Below are 23,757 nucleotides of genomic sequence, written 5' to 3' on the forward strand. Positions count from 1 at the left end.
TGAAAACCAGAAAGCTAAGGGAAAAAAACATACTGTAGCATTTTTGGGCTACATTGTAATCTGCATTCACCCCCTGCTCTCTGTTACCATAAAGCCTTATTAGAGATGTAATGCTGTCACCATTGTCATTGCCACCTACCATATCAATGTCATGTTTTATCATTGCCCTTTTTTAACAGGCCTGACGGTGACAACTCATCTTCATCATGGTTTTCTTTCTTGATTTTTCTGGGGGTTAGCCAGTAGCACTCTAACAAATTTGAAATTGAAATTGAAAATGAAAATGTTATCTTTTCCATAATTTGTGTCATATACAAATATGAAGAGATTTTTGAGTAACATGGCAATATGTTTTTTTAAGATTATTTTTTTGGCATTTAACTGCTTTATTATATAGAGACAGATAGAAAGGGGGGGATAGAGGGGAAGACATGCAGCAAAGGGACCTCAGGCCGGATTCGAACCCGGATCCGCTGCAGCAAGCACACGGCCTTCATGGTAAGCGCTCTACCAGTGTGAGCCACCGGGACGCCCCACAATATGTTTTTTATTTATTTATTTATTTATTTTTATCTTGTCTAATGTATTTGAGTACAATTTAACACTTTTTTTGCGAACATACAGGCAGTTGGGTGATAATTGTCTGTGTTTTTGTAAAGCAAAGCCAGCAAAGTTCATTGTTGATATAAAAACACTGGAATGAGCTGAAGTCAGGTAACTCAATGACCCAACAACCACATGCCACAGCAAGTCACCACTATCTTATATCGTTAGTAGACGGAAAAACAAGATAAGCTCCTGGCATGCTAAAATAGATCAGAAAGACAGAAATGTAATTTACTCAACTGCATAGGCTTAACACTAACCTTGATTCTTCTGGATCCTTTTGTGAAGTTTAGTGTGCCTTTATTGAGGTCTACACTGGAATAAGCTAAATTCATGTAGCATGTTGACTTGTTCATATATCTCTCCCTACTGAAGGGTCAACTGACTTCATTTTCACTGCATCAAGAAGATTTTGCTCCAGCCACTTAGTTAGACTGTCTTTGTTCAAGAAAATACTCCCATTCTACACAGCACTGACAGTTTAGTTGCTTTCAGCTGCATTTCTTGGCAAAGGCACAATAATCTACTACAGACAGTGAAGTATACATTCGGCACACAAATATAGTAGCAGTGCCTTAACATAGTACATACCAGTATATTTGACCCAAAGACTTGTAAGACATGCAAAGGGCAGGCCATGCAATAGTGTGCATCCCTCGGTGTCAGTATCAGCAGCATATTTATGGATGTGGGTCATCCAGTGACAACTGTATGGCTGTCAGTTGATGGAAGTTGTGACAGTCTCTTTCCTGGCAGCATGTGTAATGGTGACCTCTTGTGGGAAAACTAAGGTCCTGCAACTTTCTTGTCTTGGCATGCCTCCCTCTATTACAAACTAAATCTGCCAACAAGTAAAAATAAAAGTAACCTGAGCCTAACCTCTAAGACATTAATCATCCCTGCAAACAGATGGGTGTGGCATAGCAGAGTACAGAGGAAGAGAACACTAAAGATAAGATTTCAGATTGTCAACAACAAATATATTTTAGTTACTTTACAGTACACAACAATGTAAATAGCAGTTACTAAGGACATCATACTGTGTAGTTACTATGCAGGGTTGAGTTGGTTTAATTGGGCCATTTTTCTGTCATTGATTATGTACATACGTACTTACACAGTACATTACCGATTAACTATGAACCATCCAGAACACTCAGGTTGTCTGTACAAGTCTGCTTTCTGTCAGAGTCAGAACCAAACATAACTAACATAAACAATATCTTTGACCCCCTTTTTTTATTTTTTATAATACCTTTTATTTTAATTTAGCTTCTGCTTTACCTGTTATTTTTTATTTTATTTTTTTTAGGGGGGGGGGGGTCTCTCTGATTTTTATGGCTTTGTTTTAACTTAAATTTAAATGTCCTATTTAATTATTTTTTTTTGCCCTTGTGTAAAGCTTTTTTAATTGCCTTGCCTTTATAATAAAACACTTAATAAATGATGCCTTAATAAATAATGTAGGAGTGTAGGAGTGCAGGTAAGCTTTAGGATTTGACAATGGAGCTGTGAAAAGCACACATTTTTACAGACTATTCTCCTGTATTAAGGAGGAGTAGGAGTTTGACCTCCTACTGAATTGTTACCCACCTTACACTTGTCAGGAATAAAGGGCAATCATTATTCGACAACAGATACCTCCATATTAATTGTCCCAATAGCATCCAAAATAGAGACACAAAATTAGCAAAACAGTCAACTAACAGAGAAACTTTACATGCTACCTAGTTATCATTGTACGAATCTTGAGATACCCTACCTATTTTAACTTACTGTGTAACTAAACAGAGTCAATTTGTAAATATATTTTAGTATGCATCCTATACACAATTCTGAACTAAGTAGCTCAGAAGTGTTTCTAAGGGAACTATTGAAACTGAAACCATATATTTCCCCTGTATTTTCCTGGATCCTGTCGATACTGGTAGCCTGTTGAGTGCTTTACATTACCTGTATTATTATATCAATCCACTCAGCGCAAAGAGCTCAAATAAATGTTTAATTATAATTGGGCATATAGTAATCTTAAAAGCAGCTGGGGACAATCAGTCAGAGTCTGTGATGGTGATGGTATAAAAAGCTCCCAATAGATACAAACAAGGTTTCACTTAGGGAGTATGTGTGTAAAAAATATGTCCAGTAATTCCTTATATAGCCTAATTAAATCAACTAGTTATTTCTCTTTTATATTCAATCCACTAAAATTTTATCAATGATTATTTTATTTTCATTATTCTATCTTCACAATAACGTTTATGGATTCCATTTATATTGTTTTTATATTTGTGTACCAATGTTTTCTAAAAAAAAAAAAAAAAAAGAGGTTGTTTTGGGAATTTGGATCTAATTGAAGTAAAAAAAATGTCATTGTTGTGCTTAGCTCAGAATAATATATAGAAATAAACATACAAAAAATGTATAATATCTTTGTTTATAAAAGAGGAATAGAGTAGACCAAAGAATGTATTATTATTATTATTATTATTAATAATAATAATAATAATAATAATAATAATAATAAATATAATATATAATATTTTCTTTTTAAAGCTCACCTCTATAGTGCATTTATCCCTCTGTGTGCATTTTAGAAGCTACATTTCACTCAATAACCCAGATGAACAGAGTGTCTTGTAAAAGCACATATTTTATTCATATGGTCAAGTGCACCATCGTAAGTACTTGAACCTGCACCTCTGTAATAGAACTGTTATATCCCATGTGTCCCATCATCCTAGTTTACAGTTCCATCTGAACACGGAGTCCATATAACCTTGTCTCTTGACATTTTCTCATCCAGCTGTATGATTGCAGATGTCATACAAATCAAAGGAATTACTACAAACACGTTCTGCTTGTCTATATCTATTCTGGCATCATAAAGTTGCCTGAAGAAGGATCTTAATTTAGCTTTTGAAGCAATGTGAATTAGCAGGCCAATACTGCTGAGCAGTAATGCGGGGCTAAAAATTAACTTCCAATACTGAAACCTCATCTGTATTTATAGAACTCTGGACTTTGTCCTCAGGGATAAGAATGCTCAGAGAAGGCCGAGTTGCACAGCATGTTAGTTGGTTCGTAATTATGTTGTGGGGACTTGCCTTTGTTGTGGGGACCAAATGCAAGTCCCCATAAGGTAAATCGGTAACGCTTTCTATTAAGGTCCTTGTAATAACCCTTAATTAACAAGTAATAAGGCCCTTGTAAGTTCTTACAAGATGCTTATTAACATTATTGTGTGTTTATAAGCTTAAATAGTTGTTAATAATGGCATTACAAACACCCATTACCCACCCATTATGTCTTTGCCATGCCTTTATTAATCTTATTTTGTTTGCTTATTGATATTAAAATATACTTTATTGCTCATCTATTATAAGTTAACTATAAGTTAACTATGCCTTTTGCAAATGCCGGTTCTAAAGCGAGAACAATGCCTTATTACTTGTTAATTAATGGTTATTAAGGAACTTATTATAAAGAGTTACCGGTAAATCTTTACATTTTAAATTGTGCACTTGCTATATAGGTTTCTGTAAGGTTAAGTCTCCAGGAAATAAATGTCAACAAATCTAAAATTCATTCATAATTAATATTTGGTTTGCTGCATTATACATATTTTGTGCATGTATAATGAGTCGGTAATCGGAAATATGGATACACATGTCTGTGTATGCAACACTGACACTTTGTATGCAATACTCTGTGTATGCAACACTTTCCTTTGTTAGAAATAATCTGTTATTCTGTCTCAGTTGTCTGTGTCTGTGTGACGAACGTAGCTATCTATGCATGCATAATTCACTATATGTGTGTGTGTGTGTGTGTGTCCTCCCTATGTATGCAAGATGTTTTGATACAATGATCATGTACTAATATTGTTTTAAAACTATTATTACTCTAGATACATTTATTGTATCTGCCTAAACTTTCTGTGTCCTGTTTAGAGTAAGATTATATAATCACAAAAATATATATTATACGTTTTATATCTTATGTGAACATTGCAAAATCTGTGTCTCCACTATCATCTCTGCAAGTCATAACAAGGCAGGAGGTTGTGTCTATAAAGTTGTTCCAGATCAGGTCACGGACTGGGTGTGCTGAAGCAGAAAGATGTCGTGTCCTGATATTGATTAAAACTGACGAATCAACGATTCGAGAGGGACGAGGGATCAATTTACCTACATTCTTAGTAAAACCTCTGTTAGGATATAAAAGAGGGTTCAAGTGTAGTTTGAACCCAGATACTCTGTAACTGCAAATTTCTTGACGTATTGTAATAAAATTATGTTAAACTGAGAACTTGGACGTCTCCTCCTCCTGAGAAATAGGTGAGAGGATTTACTGTTGGAGTCAGATAATTTAGTTTTAAAGGTTTCCTCAATGCATTTCTCAACACCTTGTTTTTACATTAGAGAGCTGACCTCACAAATTTCAGAAAAACTCAAAATATTAACAACCCTTATTTGTTCACATGAATTTGAGTTCTATTTTTCGAAAAGCTGCTCAGTGTAGTCTGTAGTCTGGGAGGTAGATAACTAGAAATGTCCACCAGGGGGCGGTCACGGCGCAACTGTTTACCGTATTTCCTCAAATAGTAGCCGGGGCTTCTATTAATAAAAAATCAGTTTGGGACCCGGCTAATAATAGGGGCAGGCTATTATTTGAAGGAGGCTTTTATTAAAAAAAGAAAAACAGAGCAGCTCTGACCGGCACTTTTTAGAGTGTTTTACACAGCCAGTTACCCGGATGTCAGTTATATTGGAAGTACTGGGATGTAAACAAACAATGAACAGCACGCTGAATGTTCATTTTAAGAAGGATTATAAATGTCTAAACTACTAAAAATCCCAGAAGAACGTGCGTAAACGGCTCTACTTTACAGAGAATGACTAGGACAGCGGGAAACTTTGACATAACACCGGTAAGACACCCGGCTTATAAAAGAGGCCGACTTTTATTTACTAAAAAAATTTTTACACCCAGTTATGGTCATTAATAGGGGCCTGGCTTTAAATTGAGGAAATACGGTAGTTACTTACTGTCAGTCTCTGGTCTTTCTCACTTCTGAGTTCAGTTTGTCTTAGAAATCGGACAATTTTTAATCGGATTAAAACACAATAGAAAGAAAGCCTACAGCCTACAGTACATTATTCGATAGGTACACTTTGGCCAGAAAATACAAGTCTATTCCAAAAAGATATGATCTTTGTTAAGAAATCATTCACTGTCCTTTTTACCTATACCCTAAAGACATAAATCACCACGCTACCAGCTGCAGCAGTGACTGGCTGACTACCAGCTGGCCCTGCTGTATATTTCACATCACGTGCAAATATAGTTTGTCAAAAGTTTACCAAAAAAACGCCGTATCATAGTATGTCCAAAAAAAGAGAGAGTAAAGTAAAGAAACGCCATGGCATAATATGTTGAAAAAGAAAAAGATAATAATGTAGTCATAATGTAGTTATGTATAAATATATAAAGAAAGCTTGTACAATGCTATATTGACTATATTGATTATTGATATAGTGTAGTTTGCAAAAAAAATAGTATATACTATATAAAAACACCATATTGTAGTATCCCCCCCCCCCCCCCCCCCCCCCCCGCCAATAGTACAGTAAGCTGAAAATAGTCAAAAAACGGTCATAGTGTAGTTTTTTCCAAAAATGCAAATAAATGCTACATTCATAACTGTAATAGTATATTATTTCTTTAAAAAAATAAATAAATAAACAGACTAGAAAAATCTCTACCCAATCCCATTGCAATAACCCAAGTTATTGCATTGGTTCCATAGTGTAATGGTTAGCACTCTGGACTTTAAATCCGGTGATCTGAGTTCAAATCTCAGTGGAACCTAGGTTAAGTGTCAGGTAGAGGTAATGATTAGAACAATGTAGCTGGCAGGGTTGCTGGCTTAAAATTGGCATTGGAACAATCACCTCTGTATTTACGATTGACCATTATTTGTTGCTATATGTCCCCCCTGGTTTACCTGTTACTTTCCGAGTGTATTCACAGGAACAAAGAATGGTAAGCCACACCTCTTAGTGGGAGTTGAGTATGGTTCTTCCAAACAATTATAGTCTTTTGAAATTGCAACACTGTTGATTGCTCAATTAAACTGTATTATGTTTTTTCCACTTTCCAAATGTGCCTACCACTTCAGCTTCTTCTGACACATTCAAGCCAGCATTGCGGTGTAGCAATTCACCAGCCAGCATTCATACCACAGTTTCCTTTAAAAATTGCATACTCTAGTTACATATTGTGGCCCTCATATGTGGTAACTCTGTAATGAGGATTTAAAAACAGAGATCCAGACACCATGCAGACTACAGCAGACTTTAATCAAATAAACCCATACCATTGCATGCAGCGCACAGCCAAGTCAGAGAAAACACCTTGATCAGCAACAGCAGCATAATTTGACTAAATCATATGAATTAACAACAAGGTTTGGTTGATGTCAAACCACAGATTTACATATCTCCTAGCACACAATCAGCAATCCAGAAACTATCCATGATTTGTTTTGCATGTGGACAACAGGTAAGAGACAAGTGTTTTTTAAATTGAGTCGTTAATCATGTGAATCTGAAGCTCAGATATACAGTATAATTAGAGGCTAACATGAGGAGGATCCTAGATACATGGTACACACAAACTGGAACAACCTTATAAGAACTAAATCTGTGTTAGACAATGTGTAATTAGAGAATATATAATGTATACAACATTTTAAACCCTTTAACTCTACTCATTTGATCATTTATTTCTGTGTGATAACAGACACATAATACTTACAGTAGAGGGATATCATGTTGAATCTGGTTCATTAATTAATTCTCTGTATCACTCATTTGATTGGGAATAAGCTCAGTCGAGAAACAAATGGTGGTCCTGTGTACACCAAAAGTAGCATAATTTCATTCTCATCTAACTGATTTACAGTGAAAGAGGGATTGTCTTGTGCTACAGTTTGGGGAAACACTGGCCTTATGTGCATAAGACACTACATGAATTAATAAGATTTCTGTAAAATATAAAAAATACAGTAAATGATAGGTCTTTGCCTGCCATTCTATATATTAAACAAAACAAATTTTTCTAACGAGGTCATCAATACATTAATGCACTTAAAAAGGGGGTTACCAAAGCAATGTTAAAATTATTTAACTTATACAGCCAAACAACAGTAGAAAATGTAACATCACTCTATTACAATTCATTCATTTCTAATCCTTCACTTAAAACGTATCACTAAACATAGACATATAAAAGCTGTTTCTGTATGAGCATCCAGCAAAAATTACACACACACACACACACACACACACACACACACGGACTCAAAATTCATTCACACACACAATGTGCAATACATTCATTGCAAAACTCAACAGATTCACCTTAAACCGACTACATTGTTGACATAGAAGACACAGAAGCGGCATAGACAGTAAAGATAGGTCCACAGCGGGATGATTGCATTACGATATGGACAATAACATTACTTTTAAAAGTGACAGATAAAAGCGAAGACAATGGGGTGTGGATTTGCAGATAGAAAATGTAAAATTTGGAATATTAAGTTTCCTTTTATACACGTCTTTTCAATGTGTAATCAATTATATTTTACTTAGATTAATTTGCAAAGCCAGCAAAAATAATGTCCACTACTTACTATACTTGATAACTTGTCAACAGACAGAAAGGTACCTGACTGCTAAGTGAGCTGTGAAATATTCCTTAATTCCCTTGAACACATTTTACATCTGCAACATGGAACAAGAATTGTTGTCATAACTTTGGTCATTTTTTTCAACAGACAGCCTCTTTGGTCAATGGCTGGGCTCCTGCAAAAGCTCAAAGGCCAGCTGCGTGATGTGTCGCCATGCTTGTTGGACATGTCTTGAGTCAGTAGTGCGTGCACAGATGGCCAAGCGCAGCACAAAGCGACCAGACAGCTGACAGGGCACCAGGTGGATCTCCCTGTCCTTGGTGATCCTTTTCAGTAAGAGCTGGTTCAACTCATTGGAGCCCTGAGAGGAAGGGCAAGAAAGAAAGAAATCATGTGGTGTATATATATATACAGTACAGGCCAAAAGTTTGGACACACACCTTCTCATTCAATGCGTTTTCTTTATTTTCATGACTATTTACATTGTAGATTCTCACTGAAGGCATCAAAACTATGAATGAACACATATGGAATTAATTACTTAACAAAAAAGTGTGAAATAACTGAAAACATGTCTTGTATTTTAGATTCCTCAAAGTAGCCACCCTTTGCTTACTAGAATATAAGACATGTTTTCAGTTATTTCACACTTTTTTGTTAAGTACATAATTCCACATGTGTTCATTAATAGTTTTGATGAATCTACAATGTAAATAGTCATGAAAATAAAGGAAACGCATAGAATGAGAAGGTGTGTCCAAACTTTTGGCCTGTACTGTATATATTTTGATCTTACCAGACACTTTGATTACTGGCTTAAACTATTGCTAATGTATGTAAGAAAAACTGACCCAGTAAAATAAAGAAATTCTGTATATATATTATATATTCTATATAACTTATAGACCTCAGTTTTTCTCTTCCAATGAAAGCAATTGCACAAAAATAGGGGGAAAGATTGTTTTCCAATTAACTTCTGCTGTGGCAGTTAAACCTCCTGTGAGTACATATCTCTTGTTATTTATCTAGAGTGGGTATGAAAAAACTTTAATTGGGTAATGAAATTTCTAAAAAAAAAAAAGACCATACTGAATTTTTCAACTTTTCATATTCCTACTAAAAATGTTGGATGTTGTTACCTTGAGCCGGAAGCAGACCAGTCCCATGATGACCTCGGCACAGATCTCGAACCTCTTGTCTGCTCGTACCAGACTCTCAAACTCTTTGGCTAGGGCCACTTGCTGTAAAAAAACAAAAAAAAAAAGACTAAAAAGTGTTTTGACTCATGCACTTTTGGCAAAATGTTCCCAATGTTTTAATGTGCTTGTAAGTCAAAGTACACTTGCATTGCTCTTAATGTTCACATGGTATAATCGGTCTGGTTGAATCAGGTTGAAAACAACTGCACAGTAAATTTAATGCAAGTGGACGGTATAACTTATTAATACAATTATGAAGTATATGAAGTTTATATGCAGTCTGTTGCCTGTTCTTTACATATGCCTCAGTAATAAACACAATTTGCAATCAACTATACTAGAGGCTGTAATTTATGGGATTTCCTCTAGGTGGCAGTGCTGTATCATTACATAGCAAAGTGATTTGAGCTATACAGACTAAAGAACTTTTCCCATAATTCAGTCTGTATGTCTCCAGAACCTCAACCCTTTCTCCGAACTTCAATCAATCAATAACAGAAAGCTGTTGATTAAAAGATCATGAGGAGGTATAGTATTTATCCAGGTGGGAAGTACTACCTATGAGGCTCAGTTCAAACAAGCTTAAATCAGGACTCCGTCACCATGAAATAGTCGGTATCAATATCTGCCATCAGAAAATGTCATTGCACTCCTTCATAGTAATTTTCAAATGGTAATGTATGATCAAATACACTCCTACTACCAACAACCTAATTTATCCACATGTGATCAAAAAGACAATGAAATTCTAAATGTACGTCACTGCATTAGAGCACAATTATATGAACCAACGTCATCTCCACTTTTCCTGGATCTTTAATGAAGTAGAACGCAGGCCTAAATGACCAAGTGGTTGACCACCACCTTGTTTCCTCATTCCCAGCCAGTAATTCACCATCACTCAGAGGTATTTACAAGCCAATATACCCTAATTACCTCTTTGTCTATTTGAACATTTACTGTAAATTAGGTAGGACGCATATTCTACATGTCTTTGTCATTAAAATGCTTCATTTTACAATTTCTTTTTCTCATGGGAGGTAAAATACATTTGTGTTTATGAAGAAAAAAGGAAAGTAGATTTTAAATATGTTTTCCTCCACTGGGAAAGAATCAGTTAATGACAAATGCTGTATTTTTCCATTTATACGTATCGTCCAACAAAATGTAGCTACAAACGACTGAAAGACCAGCTCACACTGTTTTATCTAATCTAGGGGTCGGATGTACAGTAGAGTAGTGTGTCATGTGTTATAGCTGCAGGGATCACTGCTGCTTGTGCCGCTTCATTTAGAATGGAGAGTAAACATAAAACAGGCTCATTTGATTGACAGAGCAGACTGGAGGGAGGAAGAGGAATATGAGGGGGTGAAGCATGGAGAAAGAAACGGCGAGGGGGGAATGATGGGCACTGGAGGCGAAATGTTGGAAAATACATTTGAAGATGTAGACCAAATATATGTGACTGACAGGATATGCTGATGGAGGCAGAGATGAGGTCAGTTAAGGGACTAAATTGGTAAGGAGGATTAAGTGGGGGGAGGCGTGGGAGGAGGGGAGACAGGGATGGCATTTACCATAAAGACAAGCCATATACGGTTGTCAGAAGTGTTTTTTCTTCTTTTTTTTTAGAAGTGATAAAGCAAAAATGAGACTAAGCGAGGAAGAAAAGAAAGGGGAAGCCAGACTGCTCACCACTGGCAGCATTGTGCTAATCTGTCGGTCATTTATAATAAAGTCAGGGTTAGGTTTATAACACTACAGGATTACCACATGGACACTGTGTTTATGGATAAAAAAAGAGATTGATTAGATACATGTTGGATCATTCAGTTGGTCTCCTACCTTGCGTATATGAGCCTGCAGGCCTTCGAGCCCATACAGACGGAAGACAAACCACATCTTTAGTGAGCGAAATCTTCTTCCAAGTGGAATCTGCCAGTGCTAAAGGACAGAGGAGAGATGGAGGTTATAGCTTTAACCTTTTCAAGTTTGATGCTAACTGGGATTGTCTGATTTCTGGAAAATTGTGAAACTAAATGAATGATGATTCGGCTTACCCTGTAGTCGGTAACCAGCCCTAATGGAAGAAAAAAAGTTCAGGAAACAGTTAAAAATGCCATATCACACACTAATAGTTGACATTGTTAATGCAGCTTTTTCAAGCCACATGTATTTTAGGTTCAGTGTTTCTTCTTGTCATTACATTCAAATAATGTAATATAAAATATGAGCAATTTCTCCTAATTATAAAACAGCAGACAATAGAGGCTGAGAGCATTTTTGGCTCAGAAAAACATCTCTTTCAAAGCGTTTTTCTTTTTTTGATAGACTTCCACTGTCCAGGTGTTGCTGTCACTGTGCCCACTCCCTGATATCTCACTGATCACAGCAGTCAGTCCATATGGATCGCTGGCTACAGATAGCTCGTCTCTAAAGAATGGAGGTCCAGGCTAGCTGGTGCTAATAACCATTAATTAAATTGAAGAGTGCAGATTGTGTGAGGGAAAAGCTTTTGTAAGGTGCTTCAGTGTGGTGGGAGGGAGCTGTTTGTCTCCCTCTCTGTCTGCTTGTCTGTCAATTTAATTATAGTGCAGCTCTGAGCCCATCTGCAAGCTATATGAGCATATACACCAGCACGCAACGTAGAAGAAGACACATATGAACATGATGTTAAGTCTGATTCATTTTCACTTCAATGTTATAATTGACCTGATGATGTTTCTAATAATGTTTAATTAAATAAGGTCTCAACTACAGTTAGCTTAACTTCAGGTAGATTAGACTTGTGGATGTTTAAACACACACATTTAGCACCATCACTTATAGGAAAATTACATTGACTTGACAATCCTAATCCTATCTGCTACTTGCTTAATCCTCACACTAACACTAACCTAATCTTCATCCTCCAACGTAAGTATTTGTGACTCTGTAAACAGATTTATGTCCCCATATCATAAGTAATACACATTTTGCACCACCCTAACATCCCTAAAAAACCCTAGGGTTGTCCTCACAAACAAGCTGATAATACATTGGACTTTTCTGAATACTCCAATACGCTTGAGCCAGATAAACGCATTCATCTTCCTGCCTGTGTTTATTTTTAAGGTGTCGGTGTAATCAGCTTCAATCTGCTTCAGCAGCCATGAATCAGAAAAATGTAGATTTGGCTCCTCTAGGCACACTAACTACCTTCCTCAGTAGTATTTGAAAAGTAAACCCAGACTCATCTATGAAACATTGATTCATCTAAGTGAAAAGACCTTACCTGACTCTTGGTTTTCATGTTTCAAGTAGAGTGGCTCCATCTTGAAGGCTCCAATAATGTCCTGTCTCTTCTTCACCCTGTTGAAAGGTGTTGACAAGCAGAAAATAATTTACACCAAATATTACTGGACCATTTAATAAAGCAAATGTGTTGTAGACATAACATGATATTATACTGTATGCTAAGTTTAGTATCCTACATGTATTTTACATTCAACACTTATGTCATAATATACTATATTGTAATAAACCATATTATCTGTACTAGGTAGTAGAACTTAGCCTGTATACTGCATTAAAAAAAGTATGCTGAACAAAATACATTCACAAAATGTAATTATAAATTGTTATTATACGTTATATAAACGTATATTTTAAAACGTATGTTTGGATAAAGTCACTGACAGTAACAACAGGTGTCATGTCAGCAGTGACAGACTGAGCCAGAGGTGATGGATAAAGGGTTTAAGAACCTCTTTCCCTCAATACATGTCGAGCTTTGAAACACTTCTGTTTCCATCTAGTGCAGAACATGTCTCGTTTGTTTGCTGCTGACAGAAGGGGCAGATGGGAGGCGTAGTTCTATTTTCACTGTGCAAATGATCCAGGTGTAGATGGATATCAGTTTAAAATGGACTTTTCATTGTTACTATATGGGAGCATGAGTCACCCTGGGATAAATTGGTAAATATTCTGACATATTATAAATGACACAAGGTGCTAGATGCTATAAAAAGCATTAATAACTTTCCTTTTATATCACACGGTATATTGACATAGCTTACCACAGGGCTGAGCAGTCAAAGTTGACTAAAAGCCATTTGTGTGGGTTGAAGTTGAAAGAGTCTGCAAACTTTAAAAGAAACAAGAAAAAGATTAATTAATTATTAATTAAGATTAATTAAATATCAATGGCTTTCAATGAGGTCTGCATATTCTGCTGCATTCTCTTTAGGAAATTATTTTATTATTATTATATTTATTATACTGCATTGGTCATAAAAGTTCAAACATTTCATGCAACATTAGCACAATTTGAAAAATGTGTATGGGCCAAAACACAAGGTAACACATCTTTATTGACCATTGCTGACGCAGAAACAACCTTTCCACCAACAGCATTATCTGGACTAAAGCAGGCACATTTATTTGAAATGCAAAAGAGGAAGATGCAGCCAACAGCATCCAGAGAGCAAGGAAAATAACCCTTTCCTGGCAGGGTTTATTCAAAGGGAGACAAACCTTTCCTAATCTGTTCTCATCTGTTTGTTGGCTATCTTTTGTAATATCCTTTTCTCTACCTCCACAAATGCAATAACACAGCATAGAGAGATAATGTGAGGCAGACTCCTGACAGTTGCCATGCTGACTGATTCAAAGGGGGCTGGTTGCCTGCTCGCCCATCACTCATATCCTAGCAACCAACCCTCCAGCAAGGCTGCACTCTCATCCTAAAAGACTGGGTTCCTTCTTCCTGTCATCATCCAATAATTTCCACTGACCTCATAATGTTTCCAAATTGAAAAGTGAAAAACTACAGTATATCCATTCTACTAAATATAACTGCATTTGGTTTAAATAAGTTTATGGAGTTAGTCTCTCTCCCGTCCTTAAATAAGAACCCTTAATATCGAATTCCAACTGCATTAAAAATAATACAAAAATGTAAAACTCCAACATCTAATTTTAAGATTAATTATCAGTAGGAGAAGAGATGAAACAACAGTTGGTGCTTCTACAGTCAAGTCTGTTTTCTCCGTCTACCCACCAACATTGTTTGAACTTGTGTGTCTAATAAACGGTGATATATAAAGGTCTAACGCTGCCTCAGGAAATTACTCTGTCCTTATCTCTGCGTCTCTGCACAGCATGTGGAGCAACAGCTGCCTCAGCAGCCTCAAAAGGCAGATTGATGTTTCTGCGCTAATGCCGATCGTTCGGCCTATTACTCACTCTTGCATGCTTCCTCCTTGACATTAACGTTATGCCACTTTCAAACAGAAATGAAACAACTGGATATAATCAGTATGCAGTTAGTGTTTCCTTGCATAGATGCTATGAGAGATATTTCACAGCCAATTGAACAGAAATAGGTTGCCTATCATTCAGCAGCAGGTGGATGCACACTTTAAGTATTTAAAGATCAAGGTTAAAATCTTTTGTTGTCAACTTTTGTTACCAAAACATTGCAGTTTATTATGTTGTAGTGCTTATGCACTGTATCAACATAAATGCAAGCATATTTTTTACACACCTCAACGCCATTCAACAGAGGCCTAAATTCAGGACAGATGAATGCACTCCCTGCATACGCTGCATCAATGTGCATCCACATATTTTCCTCATTACCTGGAACAGACAAGAAACAGAGAGGGTATTGATATGTGTGGAAAAAAGTATTTTTTCTAATCAGGAATTAATCATTTTGAGTAAAAACTATAACACATAGATTCAGGACCAATTAACTCAGGTTTCGCTTAATTTATTACCCCAGTAAAAAATTCCTAAAGAGTTCATAATCTCAATTGTTTGTTTTATGCTGGCATAACTAACTTGTGATGAAAGCAATGCCTGAAATTTAAAAAAAAAAAAAAAAATGTATACATTTCAATACCTTAACAATGGGTTCACTTACTAACCAAGCGAACTAGCGCTAGCATTAGCTGACAATTAAGCGGATTCTCTGTTAAAGTCAATCACAGCTTCCTCCTAGCTCTCAAGAGGAACCCTCTTGGCTCCAAAAAGCTATGAATTCCAAACTCATGGTTTAAAAATGACACACACACACACACACACACACACACACACACACAGACACACATCCTGACTCCCTCTTGGGAAACGTTTTTTAAAGCGAATAAAGCTAATAGGGCTTTCCAGTACTTTTCCTGTTGTAAAACAAACAAAAAAAATGTGCACAGATGACTCACATACTGGCCCCAGCTCGGTGATGTGATCAAAAGCACACGATGGCGTAGTACCAAGAGTCGCACAGAACTGAAAGACACAAGCAAAATAATCAACACCCTGAAGTGCTGTTTTACCTGTGCATTTTTTTCTTTTTTCAATTGAATAAGTTTGTATAAGAAAATAGAATACAAATGCACAGTCATTGCAGCTGTTGCAACATATATCTGTTTGTTTGTTTTTATTCAAGCTTATATCTGGCTCATTCTCAATACACACAAATGATTCAGAGCTGTTGGACCATTGCAGCCCCCTGAATAAAATTCACTGATAGTGATCTGTGGGTCCAGCTTAGACGGGGATTATTGTCCTTAACGAGATAGACATACATTAGGTTAAACACAAACCATGTTATCCTTCAGCAGAAGCCTCGGGATGTGCACAGCACACACACACATTATTGAAGCTGTCAACTCGTTCAGCAGTTGTGTAGGTGGTTGTAAGATTTACACATGTAGCAAAAGCAATCCACTGACAGATGCACGTAACCAAATGAGAAAATATGAATATCTAATGTTGGAGATGTTTGTGTCTGTCTGTGTGGATGGACATTGATATTTTTTCTTTTCTTACATAAAAAGGGATGAGTCCTGCTGCTTTGTCCTCCTCCACAATCTTCTTAAGCATGCTACCTACGACAGCATAGCTGTTGTCGGTGGGAACTTTCTTCATCATCACTCCAGCAATCAGAGAAGCGCGCTCCACTGAGGAATGAGCCTTGAGAAGAAATGTATGCAAAATTTATTAGAAATGCAATGTAAGCAGGTTTTAGGATCAGTGGGTCAAATTGCCTCACACTTTTGGTACAAATATAAACCCTATTAACACTGAATCATTTTTCGTGGTGTAAGTATTTGTTTGAATTGGTTGGTTTGCGATAATGTTCATATCAGACTTTATAAAAACTGAACCATAAAATGCAAGTATTCACTTTTAGCCAACCAGCAAGACCACCCATTATTATAATTACTATAGTAATGCTGGACAAAGAAATGGTTGAATTCTGTGAAAAGTCTACAATACACCATACGCGACCTCAGAGCGTAATTATTTTAGACATGCACACCCAGATATCAGTGTTCTTGAGCAGAAATACAACAAACTGTTCTCCCTGTAAAGGTCTGTGTGGCCCTCAGGCGACTCCCTAACCCAATCACAGAGCCAGCCTGCTATTAAACCTGATCAGAGCGAGCTACTGCCTGACTGACCCTCTGTCTCACTCAGTCACAGAACAACCTTTAATGGTTTGAGTTCACACAAACCAATTGTTGAGTTACACCGCTTATGCAAGTCATCATATCTGCAGAGACTTTAAATTGAGCATTATATAAATCTTGCCTTTTAAACAAAACTTTTTACCTATATTGTATATGATAACACTTAATGATAAAACTATGAGTAAGGAATCAGAGTTAGTTTAGCTTCTGCATTAATCAGGACATAAGTAAGATTGGACCTATCATTTATACATACCTGCTCAGAGGTGTACGCCACCAATTGGCCGAGGATTTCGGCATCTGACTTATCAGGATTTGAGGCCTGAACCCGTCGGATTGCTTTACAGCGGGCAGCAAGCATGGACATCAGGGTTGCCTCACTGGCTGTGCCCTGTTGGAGAATAAAAGGGAAGAAATGCATCTCCGGTGTCGTGTATTTAAACCAAATTACGATGTCACCTGTCAAAAATCAATCATACATGAAGTATTTCCTGGAACTACTTGCTCCGTCCTTGCTTAAAATATATTTGTACAGCAAATTAGGGCTGATTTAAGAAAAGCTACTGTTTTCCAGCCTTAGAGCTAAATCACAGTTTCAAATGTGGTGGATTAATCCACTCAGGTTCATGTTGATTTTCCAGGTAAGAGCACCACTTGTCCAACATAAGTTGCCTGGTCATTACTTTCTCCTATGACCCAGTAATCTGTTCCTCTTGGTGCATTCATAGTTACACCCAAACCTTTGACAAACACACTAAGGTTGTGTTCATCAAACATCCAGACAAATACAGAAATAATTGTTTAGAGGCATGAAGTGGAGCGTGGCTTCTGAGTCAATAGCACAATTTGCTCACCAAACAAGCAGGCTAAAATAGGCATTGACATTTTTGCCAAAGCAAATGCAGAGGCAGAGAAAAATTGAGTTTATCTTTAAGATATTAGGGACCTATTGAACGGATCAATCAATCAACCTATCCATCATACCACTGTGGTTAACAGCAAGAGGTGAAAATAACTGAACCAAAGAAAATAATAGTTTAAGCTGCCAAAACAAACAAATCTAAAGCCTCCAAAGTGTACTTCCTGTCTTTTTTCCTGCTTAACAGGCAGACAAAGCAGTACCCTGAGATGCAATCATGAGCACACAGCCTGAAGTAAACCTGGTGGCCTTATAAAATCCTACCAGCTCTCATCCACCCTCCTGCCAGCCAGCGATAGTGAAGTTAAGCCTGTTCTGTGTCAGATGTAAAGAAGCACGTTGAAACATGTTGCAAATGTTTCCTTTAGCATCCGAAAAGAGAAACTGCACAACAGTTTATAATAGCTATCATTAACAACTGTTAAACTGTTAAGTAATTACTCCACACAGAAGAGCCACAAGCTGCAATCAAACCAGTGACCCTGTTACTGTGAGGGGAGAGTACTAAACACTACACCACCGCTTAGCTCATTGTTTAATGCTATAATGTATGTTATTTAAAAGTTTATTGTTGAATTCACTACATTTTTGATATACTATATAAGTATTTAATGATCACCGAATTACTTGTAAACTGTTTATAAACAATATTTGAACTTTGTAAAGCTGCAACCAATGGTTAATGAATACTTTGTAAAGCATCTATATTATATCGCTGCACAAATAATTACTCTTTATAGATTACAAATATCAGATTTAATGGGGTCAAATTAATTTAATCTAAATATTATTAAATACATTTAAGTTGGCCTGTAAACATTATTTAGATTTAACAAGGTGTTATAATCATCAGTTACACCTTAATATAGACTGTTTACAAACAAATTACTTATTATAACAAATATGTAATGTAGTATATAAAATGGTATAGTGTGTGCAACAATAAACTAATTTAATTTTTTTTTGCATTACTTAGAATTAGTAAACTTAAATAAAATAAAAAGTAAAATAACTAATGCCTTAAGTTCTAACTATCAATTTACCATTTATTTATTATGGCTATTATGAAGTGTCATAGGCAAATTGCCTTTTTCTGCCACCTTTAGTCTAATGACTCAAACAAGGGTAAAAAGGGAAATCTAAGGTCACCAGAAGGGTCTTTTTCAAACCAGCTCATTTCCCCTTTGTGTTGCTGTAAGGTTCATAATAATAGGCTGGCTATGTGCTGTCACAACACTCATTAGCCCTGCTGCAGCAAGAAGAGCCCCATTCGTTGCCATAGTGAGCTGGTAAGCTGCACTTAAAAAGGAGAGTGGCAAGACAGAAACAAAAACACGATGAGCCAGATGAGCACACGCACACACATAAACACACCCTCACACTCAGGTAGTCACAATAGAAGAGGCATGAAATGATCTGTCATCAGAGTGCACTCTCATGCGCCACTGCTCAGCGTCTCACAAACACGCACACACGCAGACGCACGCGCACACACACACACACACACACACACATATAAATAGTATCCTCTGCTGCTGCTCCTCCGTTTCTGTCAATGGAACACTAAACTAATGCTCAGCCCTCTGCCACACGAAACAATCCCGGCACCGTCATCTTTGTCCGCCTGTGTATGACACATTAAAAGGCAATTTCCTGCCAATTTTCAGCTGGTGTGCAGCCCGGAGAAAAGGACAATAAATCAATAGTACACAAATTGCTGATGAATCTGTGGTTTCAGTGGCTCAGTTATGAGTCATGGTTCATATAAGCATATCAAATTTGAGCCTTTGACATGGCTTTACAAATGGAAGACTATAAATATGAGCAGAAGTTGGTTTGACTTGTTGCACTGCCTGGGAGCTTTTGTGCATGGACGCATAAAAACACAAAAAACACTCACCTGGATGACCCCTCCTCCGTGGCCATGAGTCCCAGCTATAAAATGCTCCGGCAGCTTCAGCATCTTCCCCAGCCAATCTAACATCACTGTCTCCAGCTCTGTACACACTGGGCTGGCAGCCTATAAACACAGCCCAAAATACAAATAAAAATGTTCTGTGTTTGCATACATATAAAACAACAGAGTCAGATACAGCAACCCGGCAAAGTTTTTCTTACCCAGGAGAATCCAATACATCCAATGGCTGAGCACAGAATGTCGGCCAACATGGCGGGGTAAGAGCTAGCAGCTGGAAAGTAGGCAAAAAAGTTTGGGCTGTGCCAGTGGGTGACCTGGGAGAAGACATAACATGCAGTCATATCATTTATTTGAAAACAAGTCCAACGTGAGTTCGCCATTGGGAATAAGTTGTGGCCAAAATGGTTGTTTCCTATGTTACGTAATAATGTTTAGTACTAATGAACAATGCTCCGACCCCCGAAGACCACAAATCTGATTTTACCATAGATATATAACATGTGTAATATCTATGGTTTGGACTTCAACCAACTCAAAATTAACAGGGGTTACAATTTAAATGAGAACCTTTTGAATGCAGATCTGCCCCATTGTCACTATCACCCAGTCCAGTTATTTGAGTCAATATCAGCCTAATATTTCAGTATTGGATTACTGCAAGTGCATTCAGATCACCTGTTGTTGGGTCAAACTGTTGCTCGCATGGCTGGATTTGACAAAATCTTTGCTTTATTAGTAATATTGTTTTGCAAAATGACTAAAGTGAGTCATGTGGACTGACCACCCTGATACTGGGAAGACACTTAAGGAGATTGGTGTAATCAGATCACTTGGTGAGCTCTCTCATTTAATTGACATTGTTTCACAAATTAAAAGCTGTTTTCCATAATTACTTCCAAAATGAGTGAAAAGACTAATCTAAAAAACACATACGAATCTGTACTCTGCATCTAGAATGCTATTTTGTTAATCAACAAATCAAAACTCACTCCTGGCATTATGACCCTCTCCACATCTTTAATAATGTCTTCATAACTCTCAGGCTCCAGCGGGGCTTCAGTAGGAATCAAGGAACGAAGATAACCCGGTTCCACATCTGGGTAGACCGGTCGCTGCTCGATGTTCTCCAGGTAGTCGGCCACATAGTCCACCATCTCCTTTCCCCTGCGCCGAAACTCTGCTGCATCCATGGTGCCACTGGAGTAAAGTACAGAAGCACTTTCTCAAGCACTAGGTTTTACATTAGAGAGCTACCAGAGAGTCAAAAGGTTAACCTTTGATCTTGCTGGTAGGAATGAGTTGATCATTGTTTAAATTAACCAGCTTTATGGCACATTTTTATTATCAACTGAGGTTATGATTATATGGGACCAACAGAAATGTACATTCTGACAATCTAAATGCATTGATTCATTTGTATAGACACACTAAATTGTTCATATTGATAAAATCTTTATACATGCTTTCATATCAGCATACATTTACAAATATTTTCTTCTTTACGGGGAAAAAAAATGGAGGGATAGCTTCCCTCCATTTCTTTTCTTGTATAAACTACATTTGTTTAAATTAAGTCTATTTAGACTCTTATAGAATACGGCATGGTGAAAAGCTCAAAATAACATATGTATCATACATGAGAATAGTGTGAGAACTAGTATGATTTTGGAATAAATCTAACCAATGTGAAAGCTTTTATTATTGTTAAAATGAGACAAAGCATCTTAGTCAAGTTAAACTTTTGGGTCATTATTAATGAAAATAATCCATTGTCACAGGTTCAACAGAACAAGGTCCACTAAAAATCCAATTCCACTCTGCGGACATATTTATGATAGTTTAATTATAATATTTTTGATCAAAGTTCACATTACTGTGGCTTGTTTGTGCTCTTTTAGAAAATAATGAGTAATATAATGTTCATTTACCAAACAGCAGCACACACACATACACACACAGAACCTCAGCCATGCTCCTTGACACAGTTTGAATAAGCTGACACAATTTAAATGTATGTATGAACCCTTGAACCTCTTACCAACACATTAAGCCAGTCTGATCATAGCTTAGTTTCACTTTTAAGACGTGAACAGAAAAGCTTGGTAGCACAAAGCATGTTCAAAACAAGTTTGTAGTTCATTTCCACAGACTGTTAAAATCATTCTCTCATAGTACAGTGCGCCGTATATTTGTTACATAAACCTGATTAAAAGTCTTATCAAGATGTCTTTGATCACATGCACATACAAGGCAAAGATTCAGTATCATTTTTTTGAGCCTATTTGTTAACTGCAAACCAGCAACATGTCATATATTGAAAAATAAGATGGTTGTAGTCCTTTAAATACCTAGATTGTACCAAAAAGCTTAAAATATTTTCATATTTAATACTGGAATAGAGCTTATTCAATCAACAACATTGCCCTTTGTTCCACTTCAGTGCCTAATAATGCAACAAGTGTGTTACCCTGCATGTCCTTTCCCTTATTGAGAAGCAGAGCCCTTATCCTGAGCCTTATCTCAAATAGGATTAGACATGTTTGTATGTATGTGTGCATGTGTGCGTGTGTGTGTGTGTGTGTGTGTGTATACTTACATTTTCAAGTGAGAGCTTCTGATGATCTCCTCTTCTTCAGCGTCCGCAAATCGACAAACAAGCAGTCAGACAGCCGGGCACGTGGTGGTTGTGTTTGTGTGTGTAAGCAGGACAAGAGACATTTGCCTCTTTTATCTCGCCTATAACCACCCCCACTTCCACAACCCCCACTAGGCCAACCAATGGGAACAAAGCTCATGGCCAATAAAATAATTTGATTGATTCACAAAGAGTTCCTGAAGCTATACAAAGGTGTTCCCATCTCACACTTGCAGTACATGCATAAAAATATATATATAGCATTAAACAGTCTGGCTACACTAAGAATAAATACATGAATAATAATCAAAGAGAACCATATTATTAGCAAAAAAGATGATAGTATTAGTAAATACTGTACTATATTTTACTTGTCATACTCAGGCTATAATTTCATTAGTGGAACCACAAATGTAATATATTTGATATCATTTTGCTGAATTGACTTTATGAAGTCTGGGTAAATAAAACAACATAGTTAAAATGTCTAGTAATGAAGCCATGTTATATTTCAGTTAATTTGGGTGTTTACCACAATAATATTTTTGGTTAATTTCAGTTAAAATTGTTATTGGTGTGAATGCTGGTTGAGTTGTTATTAAAGTTGTTAGCCAATTGTTAGCTAAGATCATTTCTGTCTTTGTGTCTGTAGCCTTGACCTTGGAGACTGTTTACATTGCGTTGCTAGGTTACCTTAGCCGGCTAATGCTAAGCTAACTCAACAGCTGTATGTCACATTTGCTTGTGTTTTAAAAAACGAACGTTTTTTTAAATAAAGGGCAATACTTATATGTTATAGCTAAGTTAGCTGAGTAAGTATAGCTAAATGTTACTTTACTGGCAGTGGCTTTTCGACGGAAGACTTTTTTACTGGAAGTGCATAATGATTTCTTTTTTCCTCCTTTCATTATTTTTTTTCTCTGCTACATAGCCCTAATCCTCTTCCATACTTTTCTCCTAACAGTGTATGAGATGACAAATTAAAATTGGCTGAATTTCTGTCTACAGTTTATTTTCTCAACTGCAACCCATTGTATTGAAACCTCATAGTCCCTCCTTCTATAGCCTTAACTTGTCTGCTGGCTAATCACTTGTTAGCCCAGAGCGAATCGTTTCCAAACAATAAACTTCTCACCTTGTCAAAGTTGATTCAAACACATCAGTTCACATTTTCCCACACATTTCCCACACATACATTAACAGCCGAGTGCAATCACTGTGTGTCTGCAGTGCAAAATAAATTTCTCTTCAACATAGTCACACCATAGACTGTATATAAATACACTGGATGCTGCTAGCTGGATGTTAGCTAGATTCCAGCAGCTTC

The 23,757-nt window shown here is 36.8% G+C and overlaps 1 protein-coding gene across 1 annotated transcript; it reads right to left on the bottom strand.

Moving 5' to 3' along the window:
- Positions 1 to 6,931: 6,931 nt before the first annotated feature.
- Positions 6,932 to 22,543, bottom strand: ddc (dopa decarboxylase). Its single transcript, XM_059339350.1, has 14 exons — positions 22,392 to 22,543; positions 20,785 to 20,992; positions 19,996 to 20,109; positions 19,778 to 19,897; positions 17,215 to 17,349; positions 16,315 to 16,458; positions 15,705 to 15,771; positions 15,029 to 15,123; positions 13,560 to 13,627; positions 12,776 to 12,852; positions 11,562 to 11,581; positions 11,347 to 11,445; positions 9,442 to 9,543; positions 6,932 to 8,663 (listed from the first exon to the last, which is right to left on the bottom strand). The coding sequence occupies exons 2-14, from the start codon at positions 20,983 to 20,985 to the stop codon at positions 8,463 to 8,465; spliced, it is 1,443 nt and encodes a 480-aa protein (XP_059195333.1). The 5' UTR covers positions 20,986 to 20,992; positions 22,392 to 22,543; the 3' UTR covers positions 6,932 to 8,462.
- Between the last annotated feature and the right edge of the window lie 1,214 nt (positions 22,544 to 23,757).

This window comes from Centropristis striata, chromosome 8, assembly GCF_030273125.1.
Source record: "Centropristis striata isolate RG_2023a ecotype Rhode Island chromosome 8, C.striata_1.0, whole genome shotgun sequence".
In the NCBI taxonomy this organism is placed as follows: Eukaryota; Metazoa; Chordata; class Actinopteri; order Perciformes; family Serranidae; genus Centropristis; species Centropristis striata.